At 57.0% G+C, this 18,721-nt stretch overlaps 1 protein-coding gene across 9 annotated transcripts in view; it reads right to left on the bottom strand.

Moving 5' to 3' along the window:
- Positions 1 to 1,097: 1,097 nt before the first annotated feature.
- Positions 1,098 to 18,721, bottom strand: part of KIFC3 (kinesin family member C3) — a 54,397-nt gene continuing 36,773 nt past the window's right edge. For 8 of the 9 annotated variants that reach the window (XM_055412662.2, XM_055412661.2, XM_055412667.2 and 5 more), the window contains 16 exons: positions 12,948 to 13,013; positions 12,378 to 12,521; positions 11,989 to 12,228; positions 11,295 to 11,468; positions 10,679 to 10,826; positions 10,088 to 10,218; positions 8,824 to 8,935; positions 7,378 to 7,559; positions 6,306 to 6,410; positions 4,314 to 4,444; positions 3,700 to 3,823; positions 3,345 to 3,474; positions 3,027 to 3,256; positions 2,493 to 2,627; positions 1,960 to 2,068; positions 1,098 to 1,261 (listed from right to left, as the gene is read on the bottom strand). In XM_055412662.2, coding sequence (XP_055268637.2) covers positions 1,236 to 1,261; positions 1,960 to 2,068; positions 2,493 to 2,627; positions 3,027 to 3,256; positions 3,345 to 3,474; positions 3,700 to 3,823; positions 4,314 to 4,444; positions 6,306 to 6,410; positions 7,378 to 7,559; positions 8,824 to 8,935; positions 10,088 to 10,218; positions 10,679 to 10,826; positions 11,295 to 11,468; positions 11,989 to 12,228; positions 12,378 to 12,521; positions 12,948 to 13,013 — 2,187 coding nt within the window. In that variant the 3' untranslated portion in view covers positions 1,098 to 1,235. Of the gene's footprint in view, positions 1,262 to 1,457; positions 1,485 to 1,959; positions 2,069 to 2,492; positions 2,628 to 3,026; positions 3,257 to 3,344; positions 3,475 to 3,699; positions 3,824 to 4,313; positions 4,445 to 6,305; positions 6,411 to 7,377; positions 7,560 to 8,823; positions 8,936 to 10,087; positions 10,219 to 10,678; positions 10,827 to 11,294; positions 11,469 to 11,988; positions 12,229 to 12,377; positions 12,522 to 12,947; positions 13,014 to 18,721 lie in introns of all 9 variants that reach the window. The other variant, XM_055412660.2, reaches the window with a different exon arrangement.

Here is an 18,721-nt window from a genome sequence, read left to right as displayed (position 1 = left end):
CCTCCCCCGACCCCCGGAGGCCTCCAGGGATGGGACCAGAAAGGCAGCTACCTCATGCTCTGAACAGCTGCCCCTCCCTGCAGGAGCCCCCAGTGCTGGCTGGCCAGAACAGCTCCCTTGACCCAGAGGTCACCCTGCTTTTCCTCCTGAGGCAGCTTTAGCCCATTTGGTGTGAGGACCCCACAGAGCCCTGCACATGTTTCCCCAAGGCTAGGACCAGGTGCAGACCAGCACCGCTTCCATGGTGGGGAGCCTGGTGGGCATGGCACCGATGGTTGGGGTGCTATAGGCAGAGGGAGGAGGGGGTTGGCACTCACCTAGAGCCATTCACCTAAGGGGGCAAGGCCAGGGCAGAGGGCAGGCAGTGGAGTAGGGACCACCGTGGCTAGGTTTTTGACAAGCCTTTGGAGAGCTTGAGTTTCCCATTTACTAGGTGAAGGTGCCAGTACCTGTATGGGTCAGTCATGGTAAGGATGGGGGAGGAGGACACTTGATCCTGACTTAGTGGGTGACAGGCCAGCACTGGGGAACCACCCACACATGCAAACACCCTACTCGCTGCGTCTGATCAGGGGCTCACAAGACCAACTCTTCCAGACAATGTTTGTGTAAAAAGGTTATTTTAATAAGTAAAAATGGCTAAGCTTCCAAAAGTTCTTAAATAAGATTTCAGAGGGAGGAAAATGTCAAGAGGCTAGTGAGCAGGGAGACAGCCTGGTGCCAGGCAGAAGAGGGGAGCAGCAAGATCCCCACCCACTGGCCTCCTGCCGGCCATAAATAAAGCCCGACCCGCGGCGGGAGCAGGCCTCCTGTGCATACCTAGGAACACTATCTACACGCCTGGCGAGATGCTCTACTCCCGGAGAAGAGCAGGACAGGGCTGCCCACCAACTGCCCAGCTCCCACAGTACCTGTGCCTTGGAGGGGCCCTGCGGGCTGGGGAGGGGTGGGACAGCCCAGGCGAGGGCCCACCCTCTCACACAACACACTTGCCCTCCCCACAAGGGCCCACACTGATGGCCTGGGCCCAGCCTGTGCCACTTGCACCCAGAGCCACAGCCAAGAGACATGGTTTCCTTCTGAACATGTTGCTCATCTCTAAGGGGAGATGGGGTCAAAGAGACGCCTCCACTCTGGCCTCTGCTTCGCGGGCTCCAGACGCTTCAGCAGGGGCAGGTCAGCCATGCATGGAGACCCAGTCGCTGGTCCCTGGTCCGGCAGGGTGGGCATGTCCATCACACAGGCAACGGCCTGGACTTCCCTATGGGAGGGGTTAGGTTTTGTCAGCACCAGGACTGTCGGCCTCTGTCCCAGAGCAGGAGGCAGCCGGGCAGAAGCACACAGACAGCAGGCAGCGAGCCCCAGACCCAGCCAACTTCCCGGCACAGCCCTGCAACCCGAGGCGGCCAGGCAGGCGGGTGGGCGGGCAGCCCTGGGCTGCTGGCCCCCACACTCACCTGGAGACTGCAGCCCCAGCCGTCAGGCTGAAATCAAAGCAACAGGTGTCTCACTGATAGGCTTGCCTTGGGCTGGGACCCAACCCCCAGGACCCTGCTGCCCACACCCCCTTTAGACTCAAAACACTTGCCAGGCCCTTCTGTAAGTGGGCCAAGCTGGGGGCTGGAGCCTAGGATTCTAATCACCCATCCACGGCCTACTTAGGAGGCCATGTCTTTCATGAACCCAGCCTCAGAGAATTGCATCCTGGGCCTCACATCAGCAGCCGAGCTAGGAGTCTGGAGGGCTGGCCGCCCCCTGACACTGTCTCCAAGGGGCCTTCAGTTTCCCATCAATAAAATGGACTATCTGCCCTGACTAATTCCCAGGGCCAAGGAAGGTTGTGAAACTGGTCTGGAGAAGTTTTATAAATTTAAAGCTCACTCCCATAAGGGCAGCCCAGTGCCTGTGATCAGCCTATGGGGGAGGCTCTCCACCCTGGCTCACTCCCTGAAGACTCACCTGAGGGCTGCAGCTTCCTCCTGATGGAGCCTGGGCGGCTAGTGGTCCCAGAGCCGGGGGCCGAATGGGCTCGCGCTGAGGGCTGTGACGTCTGGCAAGCTGGCTCCCACTGTGGGCAGAGAAGGGCAAGTGGGCGGGTCCCCTGCCACCCATGTGTTTCCCCTCCCCAGCCACCCAAAACTGTTTTCTCATCTGCAAGATGGACATGACGATGATACAATAGCCATGGGAGGAAGATGGGAATTAATAAAGAAGTGAACTAGTTACTACTGAGCATCTGTGTGCCAGCCTGCACCTCCCTGCCCCACCTCCAACCAGCTGATGACCCCGAGGTACCTCTGAGGTCAACAAAAACACCTGGACTGAAGAGACTACTGGTTTGGGTTCAAGTTCTGGCTCCACCCACTCTGGTATCTTCCCCTCTTCCCCACTCCAGGCTGTCCTCCCCACCATACCCTCCCTCTTGCCCATGACTGGAAGGAAGTCTTTGATTCAGCGCCGGCCGAAGGCAGGCCTGTGGGGGGTCCCTGTACCTCTAGGTGCTCCTGGCTGGACCATGACCCGAGCTCTGTCCTGCGGGATCCGGGGCCCAGTTCCACAGAGCGCACCCTCTCAGCAAACTTGAGGGAGTAGAGCGTCTCACTGGTGTTCTTCTCCACAGGGGACACCTAGGGGACACACGAGAGCTCACTCTCCACCTGGCTGGCCGGCTGTCCTCACAGAACTGGAAGGGGCATCAGAGGGAGCTCACAACCAGGGGATTCTAGAAGGTTCCCTGGAGAAGACGGAGAGGGAGGGGACCTGGGGCCAGGGGCAACTTCACCAAGTGAAGTGGAGGAAGCTGCAAGCAAAGAGTGACTGTGGCCAGGTCTGTTGGGAAGGCTACGGGGTGGGGGTGGGGGGGCACATGTCACTTGACTCGGAAGCTGCTGAAGACAAGAGGCTTTTCTCTGACCAGCCTTTGGGGTACTCCGGCTGCAGGGGAAGGAAGGGGGTGGGAACCCCTGTTCTTGGCCAAGTCCATACACACTGATGGCCACCCTGTCCGGCCTGCCTGAGGCCCTCACCTGCACCACCATGAGGGTCTTGCTGTCCCCGCTGAGCGAGTCCTGCAGCAGGTAGGTGAGCTTGGAGTTGCGGAAGGGCACGTGGCCCTGACGGGAGCGCAGGGCGGCGATGACATCGCCCAGGGCCGACAGCGACTTGTTGATGTGCTGAGCCTCCCGCAGGCGGCTGCCCTCCGCCCCCGACTTGCCCACGCGCTCCGAGCCGGCCAGGTCCACCAGGTTCAGCTTCCCTGCGGGGAGGGCGCGGGCAGGTCAGGGCCGCCCCAGGAGAGGCAGGGGTGGGGGTGCTCGGGCCGGGCGCCGGGGGCCCTGGCTCACCCGTGGTGCGGAGGCCGGTGCTGCAGTCCACGCCGCGCACCGTCACGATGAGCAGGGCGTGCGAGCGGGAGCTGTGCTCGTTCAGGTTGGTGAACTCCGTGGTGCGGTTGGTGTGGCCGAACTCGAACACCTGGAGGCGGGAAGGCCGACGCACCGGCTTTGGAGTGGGGTGTTCGGAATCCCCAGTCCTGGAGCACCCCTATGAGGGGGCGTCACCCGCTACCTCCTCCCGGGGAGGAAACAGGCTCCCAGAGGACTGCGGGCCCTGCAGAGCCCGCATCCGAGCCCTGGCCCTTCGGGCGGAGCCGCCCCGCTGTGGGCGGAGCCGCCAGCGTTGGCCCGCCCAGCTCCTCACCTTGTTGATGTCCTCCACGCTCTGCACCTGGAACTCTGTCAGCCCTGGCACGTATAGCTGCCCGCTGCCGTCTGGACACAGCCGGATTTCCAGTTTCTCCTGGGGCTCCTGTCCCAGCAGGTCCCTGAGGGCAGGAAGGACGGTCACGCCCTCCTCCCAGTCTGCCTTCTGCTTACACTTGCACCCGCCCCCAGCCTGGAATGTTCTCCCAACCATCACACTTCAGGATGCCTTTCTGGACACCAAGGGACTCAGCCCCAGCTCCTCTCGGGCACTCAGTCTGCTGAAGGGCAGAGGCAGGAATGTTCCCCAAAAGTCCTGGGGTGGTGGTAACCAGCCCCCATGTTACGCTGAACCCCTGGAGGTAGGGTTCCCCAAGACCCCACTCTCACTTTTCACCACCCAGTGCAGCCTGCAGGTAGGGTGAGGGCACTTCGAGAGGGTAAGGAGGGCCTTGGTCTGGGTGTCCCAGGTGGGCTCAGTGGGCGCTTCTCCCTCCCGCCTGCTGGTGCAGGGGAGGGGCCTGGAACCAGTGAATCCTCTGGGCCTAGTCACAACATTCAACTTCGATCTGAGGCCCCCACCTGAGGGCCCTTCACCTGAGGGCCCCTCACCTGAGGACCTCATTGTAGATCTCCGCGGCACTGACAGTGATGGTGTATTCCCAGTCGGATGCTTTCTCCTGCACCTCAGAGAAGAGCAGCCGCAGGGCCCGCTGGTTGATGCCTGGGTTCTCAGGGGTCCCCTGGGGGTAAAATCAAGGCCCCAGTTAGCCAAGCCTCTCCCCTCTCCCCACAAAGGCTGACCCGTGCAGATGCTCCCCACCTGCTCTGGCTACCCTTCCCAGGCCAGCCTCCCCGACTTAAGCTGTCGCATGCCGTCCTGCCAGCTAAACACTCTCCACCAGCTACAAGCTGCTTCACCTCCTTAGGTCTCAGTTTTCTCACCTTTAAAATGGCCCCGCCCTCCCAGGATTGGGCCTGAGACTTAAAGCAGAGTGCCAGGTGGAACTTGGCCTGGGGCCTGCACACAGGGGCTGCTGATGGACACCTGGCCCTGCTGGGCCCCCTGGGAGGAGCCACTGGGAATGTGTGATTTCCCTGCTGCTGCCCAGAGTGGGGGCTCAATGTCAGGTACGCCGTGAGCCAGGTTCTGCGGGAAAGCTGGCAAGGGAACTGGGGCCGGATGGGCTGGCTGGCCTTTCTAGAGACAAATCTGGAGTCCTCACCTGGGCCTCCCTTTGGATGGCACCTTCCACCCCCACTTCCGCTTCTGCCACTGGGGCCTCAGTATCCTCCCCACACCCTCCAGCCCCGTGGCCTCTGCCCCACTGTCCCCTCTACCCCACACTCCTCTCTGTGACTGGCTTCGGTGTCTGCACCAAAGTCACCTCCTCAGGGAAGCTTTCTTTCCCTTCAAACACCGGATCCCTCCCTCACTGTTGGTTCCTCGTTCCTGGCTGAATTTTCCTCTCCAGCACCTAACTGAAGGACACATGGTGACTTGCTGTGGGCACTGCCATCTCCCCATGGGTAGGCCAGTTCTGTGGGGCAGGCACTCTGGTCACAGCTGAGCCCCAGGCAGGTTGCCTGATGCATGTGGAGCCTCAGGCTGGATGAGTTGGAGGATGGGTGCCCCTGGTGTCACCTCAACTCTGGGCACCCCAGACAGAGCTGGGAGCCTAAGGGTGTTGCACACACTCCCCCCAACCACCCCCTCCCCCTTCCCATCTTCCTTTGGCCTGCCTCTCACTAAACAGTCTAATCAATTCCTTCTTGAGGGAAAAGAAGGTAAAGATTGGGGAAGAAAGACCCACCACGGGAGCCTTCCCAAAGGGTGTCTAACAGCCTGGGCCAGCAGGGCCCTCTCATAGCCCTTGTTGGGACACCAGGTCACCTGCCCGCCTCCTCTACCTGGAGAGTCCTGTAGCAACCCTTAAGAGCCAGGGAAATGCTAATAAACTAAAGACATGCCCTGGGACCAGCTTTCCATTTTTGTCTACAGTCAAAATTCTTCCTCCTCTCAACGCCTCTATTCCAGGCCACAGTCCATGGAGGCGTGGGGTGGGGGGAGGGTGGTACAGGCAGGGAGATGAGGTCTTGCAAGCTGCAGGTAAGAGCTGGGCACCCCATGACAGCCTCCATTGGCCAGTCTCTCCCGTTGCCCAAGGATCTCCTTGAGGGCCGAGGTCCCCTCTCATTCATCCCAACACCCCCAGGGCCCAGCATGAGCAGCCATACAATGGGAGCCCAATACATGTGTGTGGCTGAAATCAGGGCAATCCTGAGATACGTCACAGCAATCTGCCCTGGACTCTTCGCCCAGGCTGAGACCCCTCTGGGGCCAGAGGTTGCTGTCAGCACACCTTCCACTCCCCCGGACCTACTGGGACCACGCAGGTGTGCTTGGGCAGGGCAGCCCCTCTCCAGGCTTGGTGCCTTAGGGTTAACACAAATAATTATGGGCTCGGCTCTAAGGCTGGGAAGACCAAGTGAGGCAAAACATGCCCCACACAGAACCTCGAGACCAGTGAGGGGCACCCCCATCTATGGCAGCAAGGGGGCAGTCTTCACTCTGAACCCCTGCTCCATCCAGTGGGCACACACCTCCATCGTGTATGTCTTGCCAGCCCCAGTCTGGCCGTAGGCGAAGATGCAGACATTGAAGCCGTCAATGCAGGAGGTGATGAGGGCCTGCACCTCCTGGAACACCTGCAGAGAAGATGTAGGATGGAGGATATGGAGCTGCCAAGGCTGCTGGCTGCCCCACACCCCAGCCACCTCCTCCTCCCGCTCCCCTCCTTCAGCAACAATATGGCACGTGTTATCATGGGCAATCAGCTCACTGCAGAGGAATTTGTGACTAATGAGTCATTTACACTAGGCGTCAGTGGGCAACCTCATTGTCGAAAGACTGGAAGGAAGTCAGGGTAGTAATTACTGCCCACTGGCACCTGAGGAAGGGGCAGCCTGGGCCAGGAGCTCAGGAGCCCTCCCCCAGCTTTTCGACCTCTCAAGGGAGAGGCAGCATGTGCCTGGCACCTCCACTGGCTCGCCTGTCAGCCAGAGACAAAGAACGGGGGCAAAGATAAAGCCTAGCCTGGGACAAGCAAAACAGGCCTCTCAGGTTGGCCCTGGCAGAGATGAGGGAAGAGCAGATGCTGAAAACACCTGGCTCATACAAGCTGCGGGCTCCTCCCTGAGGTCTGCGCGAGCAGCATGGGAGTCCCTAGAAAGGCCCGTGGGGTTGATAAAGGTGGTGCTCCTGGCTGGAGAGGCCTGCCTCCACACAAACCAGGGTCCAGTGCGGGGGCGAGGCCATGTGAGTGGGAGGGGCTGAGAGTGGGTGTGGTTGATTATGGGAGGGGACAGTGTGGGTGGGAGGGGCTATGAGGGTGGGTGTGGCTATAAGGATAGGAGGGATCACCTGAGTAGGATGGGCCCGAGTGGGTGTGGCTGTGATGGGCGGAACCACGGGGGAGTTCCCTAGCTTATGCATGGATCTGCCCTTCTGAAGCCCTTTTTGTCTTCTCTCCTCCAGAGGTAAAGAGAGGGACCATGTAGCCCTAGGCTTCTCCATCCTGTCTCCCTTCCCTTACGTTTATTTTCGTCCAGCTCTCCCCCTTCATGTGAGGTGAGTGTGTCTCTCTGTCCCTCTCCCGGCAGGGGCCACACTCACGTCCTGCTGTGAGGCCTGTGAGGAGAAGACCTTGTCCAGCTCGAAGGAGACAGGCTTTCCTTTGTGCAGCAAGTGAATGATGGAGTCGTCATCGGGATCAAAGGTCACAGCATTGGTCGCCTCAGGTCCTTCCCCATCCTCTTTGGTGACTGGCCGGACACGGGCAATCACCCGGATGTTCCCTAGATTGGATGGGGCAGGAGAGACAGGTACAGGCCAGGTCAAGACCAGACTACCTCCACACTGGTGTCCACTGGTGTCCAGAGCAGGCCAGTGGCTCACGAGATCCCTACCTTCTTAGTAAGGCCCCCAAGGGCAAGGTGGTCCACAAAGCTGTTAGTCATTCACACTATGCTATGAATTCATGTATCAATACGTTTTTTGCTTAGTAAACCAACTGAGGGTGGCAGCCTCACCTTGGGGACATAGAGGAAAGGTCAGTTTTCAGAGTTCAGACTTTGCACCTTGCACCCAGTTTGGGTGGGATACCAAAATGGACAACCCATTACACATCTGGACTTCAGTTTCCTCACACACACAATGAGGGGCTTGGATCCCGCTAAGCCAAGGAGCTTGTTCTCTCATTCTGGAAGGGCACTGTGAATGCCAGGATGGAGTCAGGGAATCAGATGGGCTGACGGGACCAGGTAGAAGATGGGCACAGGCAACAGGGCAGCCCTGGGGTTGACTGGGACACAAATTCAATCATGCCACGCCCCTTGCTTCAAGCCCTTAGAGGGGATCCCAGAGGCTTGAATGAAGAGAAAACTCCCCATCACATCTAGCATGGCCCCACCTCCCTGCACTTGGCCACTCCAGCTCACAGTCCAGGTCTCAGCCCTGGTTCCACCTCCTTCAAGAAGACCCTTGACACCCTCAATTGTCAGATATTTAGGAGCTCTGAGAACCCCTCCCTAGCCCAGGTAAAGGGTCACTGAGGGGGTCCTCAGGGTGATTAATGATCACCGTCTGCCCCCCCACTTCCACTGAAGGGAGCACCATGAGGGCAAGGGCAGGTTCCGTGGGGTCCACAGACATATCCTCAGTGTCTGGGACAGCATGTGGCACAGAGCAGGTGAACGGGCGGTCTCTCAAGCTTGACCAAGCCCCACATCAGAATAAGTGACATTCTAGCCACCCACCACCCAGTACTTCAGTGCCCCGCTCCTCCAACACCTGGTGGGCTGCCATGGGCACTAGGAAAGGCTTCAGAGTTGGACGGATCCAAGGTGGACCGTTCGTTTACTCGCCATGCAGTTTTGAGCAAATTCCCTGTGACATTTCTGTGCCTCTGTACCCTTATTTACAAAGAGGGGATCACAACAGTGCCTTAGAATGACAGGGCGCGGCTCCCAGGACTGGCACTGGGGGCCAAAGGGAGGGCAGGAGCACGCCCGAGGCCGGGCAGGGCCCCCTTTGCTGGGCAACCCCGCCCCCTGCAGTCACCTTTCAGCCGCACGAGCTCATTGTGGCACTTTTTACGCAGCTGCAGCTCCCGGCGGTACTTGCGCAGCAGCTCCTGGTTGTTGCTGTTGACCTCCTCGATGGCTTGGCCGATCTGGGGGGAAGGGCAGTGCCATCAGGGGGCCACTTCCACCCACCTCACATGCCCGGTTGCTGCCCCCACCACTGACAGCCTGCTCATCGCTGCCTGCCCTGCACTGGGCACCTGAGCTGAGCTGTCACACGTCAGACTTTCCCAATAACCCCTCTGGGTAGGTGCTGCGACCAGACCCATTTTACAGAGCAAGAAACTGAGCCCCAGAGAAGCTAAGCCAATCTCAGGGTTGCCCTGCTGATGAGCAAAGAGCTGGGACTCAGCCCTCACTCCATAGCACCAGCCCTTGACTACAGGATTCAGTTGGACCCAAATCTCAGCTCTACTCTGAGAAGCTGGGAGACCGGAAGCAACTGGCTCAATGTCTTCAAGCCTCAATTTCCTCATCTGTAAAATGGGAATTCATAGGAGCTGGTGATGAAGATTTCAAGTTCCATTCATAAGGAAAAGAAACAAGATGCAGGCCACACTCATACCTGTTCCCCTTTGTTGGGAGAAAGGAAAGTGCGTGTACATGCGCACACATGTCAACAGTTTTCAACATGCTCAGGATGCCCTTTAGGGGACATGCTGGGAGAGATTTCTTTTGGAGAGCGGGCTGGGAGGCAGAGAGAGGCCTTTCCTTTTCATCCGATGCCCATCTGTGAAATGTGTACTCTCAACATGTCCAGGTATTATTGACATGATTTTTTTTTATTAAAGGAGAAGAACTATTTTCAATTCCCCAAAGACATGCCTATCCTGCCGAGCTGTCACACAGACTCAAGGAGCCAATGGCTATAAAAGGCTCGGCATGTAGGAGGCACTTTAGACACGTTGGTTATTCTCATACTGCACAAGTACAGCTTGAAAAAATTAAATTAAACCTAACAGATGTAAAGATATGTGTAGCATGTTTGGGTTATAAAGATATGCGTAGCCCATATGGGATATAAAGATACATGTGACGTGTTTGCTTTACAGACTCATAACAAGACAAATATCCAAATACCTACCCCTGATCAGACTGTTTTTCCAATGGTCTGAGGACAGCCGTGTGCGTGGTAGGGAAGGGAGCTGCCCTCTGGGGGTTTGTCTGAGTTTGGGGGATGCTGTGTCTACCCAGGGGCTCCAGAGCCTCTCCCAGCCCCGCCACCCAGGGTCTGCACTCACCTCGGCCTTGACACTCTTGAGGGCCTCCTGCAGCAGCAGCGGGAAGCCGCGCACCTGACGCTTGAGCCCATTGTAGTCGTTGGTCAGGGTCCGCAGCGCTGGCTGCAGTGTCAGCAGGTTGGTCCGGACGCCTGTGGGGGCCCGAAGGGGTGAGTGGCAGCGGGGTGCAGGGCCGTGGTGGGGCAGGGTGAGGGGAAGCGGGGTGGAGGGCCGTGTAGGGGCAGGGTGAGGGGAAGCGGGGTGCAGGGCCGCGTGGGGACAGGGTGAGGGGAAGCGGGGTGCAGGGCCGTGGTGGGGCAGGGTGAGGGGAAGCCGGGTGGAGGGCCTTGTGGGGCAGGGTGAGCGGCAGCGGGGTGGAGGGCCGTGGTGGGGCAGGGTGAGGGGAAGCGGGGTGCAGGGCCGTGTGGGGGCAGGGTGAGGGGAAGCGGGGTGGAGGGCCGTGGTGGGGCAGGGTGAGGGGAAGCCGGGTGGAGGGCCTTGTGGGGCAGGGTGAGCGGCAGCGGGGTGGAGAGCCTTGTGGGGCAGGATGAGCGGCAGCGGGGTGGAGGGCCATGGTGTGGGGGGAGGCTAGGGCTCAGCCGGCTGGCTCACCTGCCAGGTTCTCGTGCACTGCCTTCATCTCCACCTGGGCTCTCGCAAAGGCCTCCTCGATGGCCCGGTTCTTGTCCTCCTCCAGGGACTGCATCTCTTCCAGCATCTGCCCATGGGCCCTCTCCAGCTCCGACTCGTACATGGCAATCTGAAGCCAGGGTCAGGAGCTCAGTGCAACACCCCATGGTACGGCGAGATGCCCCACCCCTCACACACACGCACGCACACGGGAAGCCATCTCTCTCCCCGAAAGGGCTGCCAGCTCCGTGCAGCTACTTCCCAGCATCAGCTCAGAGCCATCCAGGGTCCCACAGGCCCTGGGAAGCAGGGCAGAGGATCTCTTGTCAGTTATGATACGGACCAGGGTACCCTTCCAAGAGCGTGTGTGCCGGGCCCTGAGTCAATCTTGCAATGAGGTCAAGCCCCACCAGGAGCTGGGTTCTGTGATCAGACCATTTTACAGATGAGCAGAAACTTGCCCTTGGTCACAACGGCCAGCAGGGAGAGGGGGACTGGAACACGGGTCTGTGGGACCCCAAGTGCTCAGCCTCTGCACTGTGCCACAGGGCGACCCCAGTGTCATCCCACCCCGACAGCCATGCGATGATCCACGCACCTGTGCCCGGAGCTGTGCGGTCAGCTGGTGCGAGCTCTGCAGCTGCTGCTCCATCTCCTTCAGCACCTGCCTCTGCATGGCCACCTGCTCCTGCAGGTGCTGGTTCCGGGCCTGCGACTCGCTGAGGGCCTGCTTGGTCTTGGACGACTCTACCTCCACTGTCTTGATGACATACTGCGAGGGAGGGGCGGAGGGGCGGGCACACAGAGGTGTGTGGGTGCCTTGCCCTCACCCTAGGACCCTGAGGGGACCCTCAGGAGCATCCCACTAACAGCCCGCAGAAAAAACTAGAGGAGCCCTGAGGTCTTGGCTTTCCAGAATGCTGCAGGGGCCTCCTGCAATCTTCTCATTTTCACGAGCCCAAGAGGAGTCTGGCTGTGGCCCAAGGCTGGGCACAGAACAGACAAGGAGGGCAAAGACGAGAGCAGAATGTAGTGAAGCATCGCATCCATGCCTGGCTCACAGCAAGCACCCCAAGCCTCAGTTGCTGGATGCCTACATGGCCTGACCCTGGACAGAAGGAAGGGGAAGGGGCCAGGCTGAGGGCAGACCTGGAAGGATTCCTTCAAGCCCTCGCACCCACTTATTCACCAAGACAAGCCTGTTCTGTGTCTGGCCCGTCCTGGGCTCCGGAGACCAGTGCCGAGGCACAGCCCAGGTGCATACAGCAGGCAGCCACCCGGCCCCGGCTCACCTTGATGGGCGGTGACTGGGCGCGCAGGCTGGCGATGGTCTCGTGGCTGTCTCGCAGGCGCCGGCTGAGCCTCTCCTCCTCCTGCGCCTTCTCGGCCAGGCAGTCCTTGAGCCGCAGCTCCACCTCGGCCAGCCGGTCGGTCTTCTGCTGCACCTCCAGGTTCAGCTCTGACAGCAGGCCTTTGTTCTCCGCCACCTCCAGCTGTAGCTGGGACAGCCTGTCGCGGAGCTGGGCGCTCTCCTGCAGACGGACAGACACAGAGGCACGGGAGGTGGGGACGGGTCAGGTGTGAGACCCGCGGGCAAGAGGCAGCGTGAGGAGCCGGGGTGACTGCTGGGAGTGAAGCCCGCTGTCCCCCGGCCCCAGGACCACGCGGGCCCTGGGCCCACCTGGCTGTGCTCGCAGCCCGCGCAGGCGGCCGCCGGCTTGGCCCTCAGCTCCTGCAGCTCCGCCTCGCAGCGCCGCATCTCCTGCCGCAGTCGCTCATTCTCCACCATCAGCAGGTCCCGGTGCTTCTCCAAGTCGGTGCCTCCCTGCAGAGAGCCGGGGGGCGGGGGGTGCATGTGGCCAAGGCGGTGGGGAAGGATGGGGCAGCGGGGAGGCAGAGACCGTACGCGGGGGGGTAGGCAGAGGGCCCAGATGGGGAGGAAAGAGAAAGAAAGGCCGGTGATGGACGGAGAGAAGAGAGAAGGGGCTCCAGAGAAGACGAAGATGAGGGCAGAGGAGAGGAGAGGTGGAGGAGGGTGGTGGCTGCACCCCAGCCCTCTCATTCTATTTTCCTGAGTGTGAAAGTAACAAGGAAAGTCATATTTATATACCCAGAGATCACACTCCTGCTTTACATCAGCAAACAACAATTAACCTCCCTCCCGTTATGGGTCACGCAACCTTGTGGTGAAAAGTACCTGGAAGCTTCTCCCCACCCCTCAGCCCCATTTGGATGGCGTTGTTGGGCTCACCAGCTCAGATCGAAGGCGGCTCACTTCCTGGGCCTGGCTTATGAGCTTCTCCTTCAGGTGTTCCACCTGCCAGCACAAAGCCAGGGTGGTAAGCCTGGTTCCTCACTCCTAGGCCTCTCGCCCGACCCCATGGCCCCAGCCCTCTCTGTGTTCATACATCAGACCACACCTGAACTCTAGGTGTGATGCACCTGACCTCGTCCTTACAGCTCTCAGCACCCTCTCCCATCTCAGGACCCACCAGCCTGGGCTCTCAGGAGAGTCCAGGGAGCGAACACAGAGAGGTGACCCCTGGGCCCACTCCAGGGGCGGCTTGACGGGGGACTCAAGGGGCTGACCCTCAGGACACTTGCCTTGCCCAGACCCCTGCCCAGGTCTGTACCTACTTTTGTATTTGTAACTCTTAAAAGGTCTCCAAATTGTATAAACTTCAGGCACTACAAAACGTGGATTGGTCCTTGATCGGTCCCTAGAATTTTCCACTCTGAGTGGTTCCTGGGGAGTTTGTCTGTGGAGACACCAGCCTGCTAGTGATCAGCACACCTATAGGATCTGTGTCTACCCCGGCTTCCAATCTGCCTTGCTGGAGAGCCGTGAGGTGTGCACTCCATCAAGAGGCGAGGGTGACCTGGTTCAGCCAGAGCCCAAGGAGGAGAAACCAGCCCCCAGACAGCAGGATTCCAGGGGTGCTGCATGTTCTCCCCACAGGCCTAGACCCTGGTTTCACATCAGCCCACCCCTAGGAACTCTCCCCTCGGAAATAACCCAAAATGCAGATGAGGACTTTGACACCAGCATTCATCAGAGCATGTTTAGGGATTTCCCTGCAGAACATTCTGTGATGACCACAGAGAACCTTGGGAAAAGTACCGTGAGAGAGTCAGGCTTCCTCCACGGAGATGAGGAGGTGCAGTTTACACAAGCAGGCCACGAAGCCTTGGGCTGGCTATTACTAAACACCAGGAGACAAAGCCTACTGCCTACAGGGTCCACCAGCCAGGTAAAGCAGGTGAAAGGCGATGCAGGACTAGACACCCAAGATCCAGCTGAAGAAGGTGGGAGTGGGGCGGGGGGTGGGGACACAGGCCCAGTGCTGCCAAACTTCTGACCTTTCAAGCGAGCCCAGACATTGGGATTTTCAGGTTGTGCATATTAAATCTCCCCACTACATACGGCTGAGATGTCATCCACAACTGGTCGAGCACGAGCTCAGAACCAGCCATCTCCTGGGGCTGGAGAAAGCGGCTGAACCACAAGTTGGCCTCTGCTTCTCTGAGCAGGTTGGGGGAGGAACTGGGTCACAGGCGTGACCCCACCTCCGAGGGAAAGACCAGTGACACCAGCGAGCTGCTCACTCGTAGTTGAGGAAGTGGAGTACAAGACACAAGACCCAGAGAGGGGCTTGGAGGACAAGCCTGGCTGCCCAAAGCCTGCTGGCGGACAAGCAGGTGACTTAAGGGCGGGCACCTGAGAAGGTCACCTCTGTCACCTGTTCCACCAGCACGTCCCTCCTAGCAATGCACTGGACATGGACCAAGGCAGGCAGCAAAGCCTATGCCACTTCTCTGCCCACGCCAACGCCCGCTTCTATTAAGAGTCTGGCACACAGAATGCTCAGTCCCTTTGCCCAAGAGGGGAGTTTGAATAGAGCTCCCTTTCATTCCTTAGTCACGAAACTGGCAATAACCTGAATGCCCGGCATTGGAGGAATGGTTAGGTGGGTCACTGTAAATGCACTCATACACTACTGTGTAACTGTTACTTACATACTTATCATGAATTTTAAATGACGTAGGGAATGGCTCCTCAAAGTATTAAGTCAAAGAAAAATCCAAAAACAAAATTGCATTTGCAATACAAAAAAGTAGAGGGTGCTGGACAGCAGGATTATGTTTGACAAATATTTAACACTTTGCAGTAATTTTTAAGTCTCAAAGAATATATATTTATCTTGCACTCCTTCCACCCTGAAACAGGTGGAGTCCACCTCGTTTTGAAAGGTTGAGGTCCCCCACCTTCCTCCCCTTCCTCAGAAATCACCCAGTAAGACCCACTTGCACAGAGTTGGTACCCCAACAGACTGCTTCCTTGGCACCGGGCTGGGGGTGCTCAGACCTCATGTGTCCCCAACGCCACTGGCATTCAGATCCAGTGCAGCGAAAGTGGGGGTTTCCAGTGTTTACCTGCGGGGGGTGATCAGGATGCTTACCTGCCATCTGCCTGCAGCCCAGTTCCTATTCTCTTCTTACATCACAATTGGAACTCTGAGAGTGCCAAGCCTCTGTCTGGAATTTCAGAGGGGTACCCCCAAAAGGCAGAGGCTGCCCTGGGGGCCCAGGCTAGGGGTGAGGTGTGGCATGAGGAAGAGGCTGTAAAAGACCCCTCTTGTCAGAGATGTCAGACCCTCGTCCTCTCCCGGCTTGTCTCGGGCAGTGGGGGGACACGCTGACACCGGAGGACAGCTGGTCAGGCACAAACCACCCCATGGTGTGCGGTGGCTGTGCCCCAGCCGACCAGCTCCATTAGGGGCCCGGGAATGAAGAACATGCGCTGCCCAGGCGCGGGACCCCTCCCCCCACACAGAGGGCTCGGCTCCGAGTCGGGGGGGCCGCAGGGAAGATGGCAGCTTTCTCCCAGTCTGGGAGGGGGAACGGGTGAGTCCCTCAGAGTCAGGGAAAACAATGGGCAATGGAGACAGAGACAGAACCACAGACGGGCGGCAGAATCAGAGCAGAGACGGGGAGCTGAGGATGAACCTGACCAGACGGCAAAGCTTTCTGTGGGAGGGGGACCCCACAGGCACACCCAGCACAGCTCTGAATCAGCGACCATACCTGGATCTGTACACAACGAGAGTCAGCCAGAGGGGCAAGCAGGCTCCTAACAGGTTGCCATGATGACCCCCAGGACAGCACACAGTCAACCCCAGGGCTGAGAAGGGACCAGGCTGAGTTTGCGCAACACTCCCCCTGGGGCTTCCCAAGTGGCACCAGTAGTAAAGAACCTGCCTGCCAGTGCAGGAGGCATAAAAGACACAGGTTTGATCCCTGGGTTGGGAAGATCCCCTGGAGGAGGGTATGGCAACCCATTCCAGTATTCTTGCCTGGAGAATCCCAGAGGAGCCTGGTGGGCTACAGTCCATGGGCCGCAAAGAGTCGAACACGACTGAAGCGACTTAACATACACACACTCCCTGAGCTCAGTCTCCTCGTCATCCAGAGAAACTGAGTCACAGGCCTGGTGCAGGGCAGCCTTGGGGGAGACCTGGGAGATGGGGCCCGTCTGCTGACCTGACGCCAACCCATAGTTACATCTCTCAGCAGAAGCAGGTTCAGCAGAGGGTGGGGCTGCCTGAGCTGGTCTGCGTTTTCCCAGTTGTCTGCTCCTTTCAAGGCAGACAACCTACTGATTACCTACCCTCGACCTCCCACCAAGCCTGGCCCTCCATCATCAGCTGTCTTCGGAGGAACGGAGGGCTATCCCAGTGGTGAGATCAAGGGGTTCCTGAGCTGGGAAAATGAGAGGGCCTGGGATCCAGACTGCCCCAAGGAAACACAGTCCAGAGGCCCGAGGGGCAGCCCCCAACACACTCCCCATCCCAGAAGACCTGACTCCTGGCTGCCTACATATGTGACCAATGACCAGGCCTGTCTGGCTACGTCCATCCACCCTGCCTCTACTGCTTGGTTTTCACATGTGAGTTCTCTGCCACCAAGGGTCATGGGATCATGGACTCTCAGGCCGGACTTGCCCAGCTTTCTAATACAGACATTGCCCTACATGCCGGACAACCTTGGACATGTCTCAAGCCCACCATGCCTCTCTCCAAATCCTTAGCTGTAGAGTGACGCTGCCTTACAGAGGAGGTCCGGAGCATTAAGTGAGATTACAAGAGATAACGTATGCAAAGTGCTTAGGACAGGGCCCAGCTCCGTAATGAGTTCTAGTAACAGAATGAGAGTTCAGACAGGCAGAGCCATTTGTCTACTGTGTCAGCAATGCACTCCCAGGGCCTAGAATGGCACCTGGTATATAGGAGGTGCTCGGTAAACACATGTAGAGAGAGTGTTGAATGCCTGAGCGAGTGAGCCGTAAGGCAGGGCATGGGGCAGCAAAGGTGGTGCAGGCTGGGGCTCACTGAAGGATGCTCCCTTCCACCAAAGGCAGGACTGGCTACTGGGCTCCAGGCAGTGGGTACCATGTGGGAATGTCAGCCCAGAGGTGCCACATCTTCCAGCATTTTATAACAAAAACAGGAAGCTGAGATTTTTATAGGAAATTAACTAAGATTTAAATGGTGGCAACTGACTTGAGCATTAAAAAATCAGGCCAACTGGAACTAATAAATTCAGCCAAGTTGCAGGATACAACACATTAAAAATCAGTTGTGTTTCTATGCACTAATACTGGACAATACAAAAAGGAAATTAAGAAAACAATTTCATTTACAATAGCATCAGAAAGAATAAACTATGTGGAAATAAAGCAACGATGGAGGCAAAACCTTGTTCACTAGAAACTATAAAACATTTCTGGAAGAAATTAAAGATGATAATGGTAATGGAAACACATCCTGCATTCATAGTTTGGAAACAATATTGCTGACATGTCAACACTACCCCAAGCAATCTATAGACTCAATGCAATTTCTATTTAAATCCCACCAACAGTTTTTGCAGAAATAGAAGAGTCCATCCCAAAATTCATATGAAATCTCAGAAGATTCCAAATAGCAAAAACAATTTTGAAGAAGAATAAAGTTGGAGGACCCACACTTCTTGATTTCAAAACTTACAATGAAGCTCCAGTAAACCAAAAAGTGTGGAATTGGCATAAAGACAGACATATAGACCAATGAAATAGGACTGAGAGCCTAGAAATAAACCCTCATGTATCTGGTCAACCGATTTTTGACAAGCGTGCTAAGATTTTTAATGAGGAAAGGATAGTCTTTTCAACAAGTGGTGCTGGGAAAATGATATCCACATGCAAAAGAATGAAGTTGGACACTTACTAACACCATATACAAAAATTAACTCAAAATGGATCAAAGATCTAAACACAAAAGCTAAAACTATATATAAAATTCTCAGAAGCAAACAAGGAGAAAGCTTCATGACATTAGATTTGGCAATGATTTCTTGATTAGATCTTTACTCTGAACCCTCCAATCCTCTGAGGTACATACTATTATTATCTCCATTTTACAGGAGGAAAAACTGAGGTCCCAAGAGATTAAGCCTTGGTTAATCTTACTCAGGGTCACTTGACTATTAAGTGCTGGCCCTAGAATTGGAGCCCCTGCAGAGCCCTCAATCTTAACCAGTAGGCCACGTGAGTTTTCAGGAAGAGCAACATGGCAAAGCCAGTTGAGTTCAAAGACAAATCTGGACAAGAATGGGAACCAGGATGCATCCTGAGAACGAGGTGGAGGGTACTCCATGGTGGGCTTTTCTTAGAGAAGCAACATATAGAAAAACCAAGAAGGTCAATCTGTGTCAAACCACAGTGAGGCTGACAGGAAACCAAAGCACACAGATGTAACACCTCACAAGGCACAGCATTTTACAGTTTATGATCCACTTTTCTGTCCAGTTTCATAACTGAGCTGCTCAGTAACCATGAAGCAACATTAGACCCAGTTTAGAGATGGGTAAATGAAGGCTCAGAGAGGAAGTGACTTACTATAGCTACACAGCCAGTACTCAAACCCTGCGCACATGATTCCAAATCCAACACTCCTCCCAGTAACAATGAGGGTGGTGATGGTGGTG

The sequence above is a fragment of the Moschus berezovskii genome, chromosome 22 (assembly GCF_049115385.1).
Source record: "Moschus berezovskii isolate FMDL1 chromosome 22, NW_MosBer_1.0, whole genome shotgun sequence".
Classification (NCBI taxonomy): Eukaryota; Metazoa; Chordata; class Mammalia; order Artiodactyla; family Moschidae; genus Moschus; species Moschus berezovskii.
This window is presented reverse-complemented; position numbering and strand designations above follow the sequence as displayed.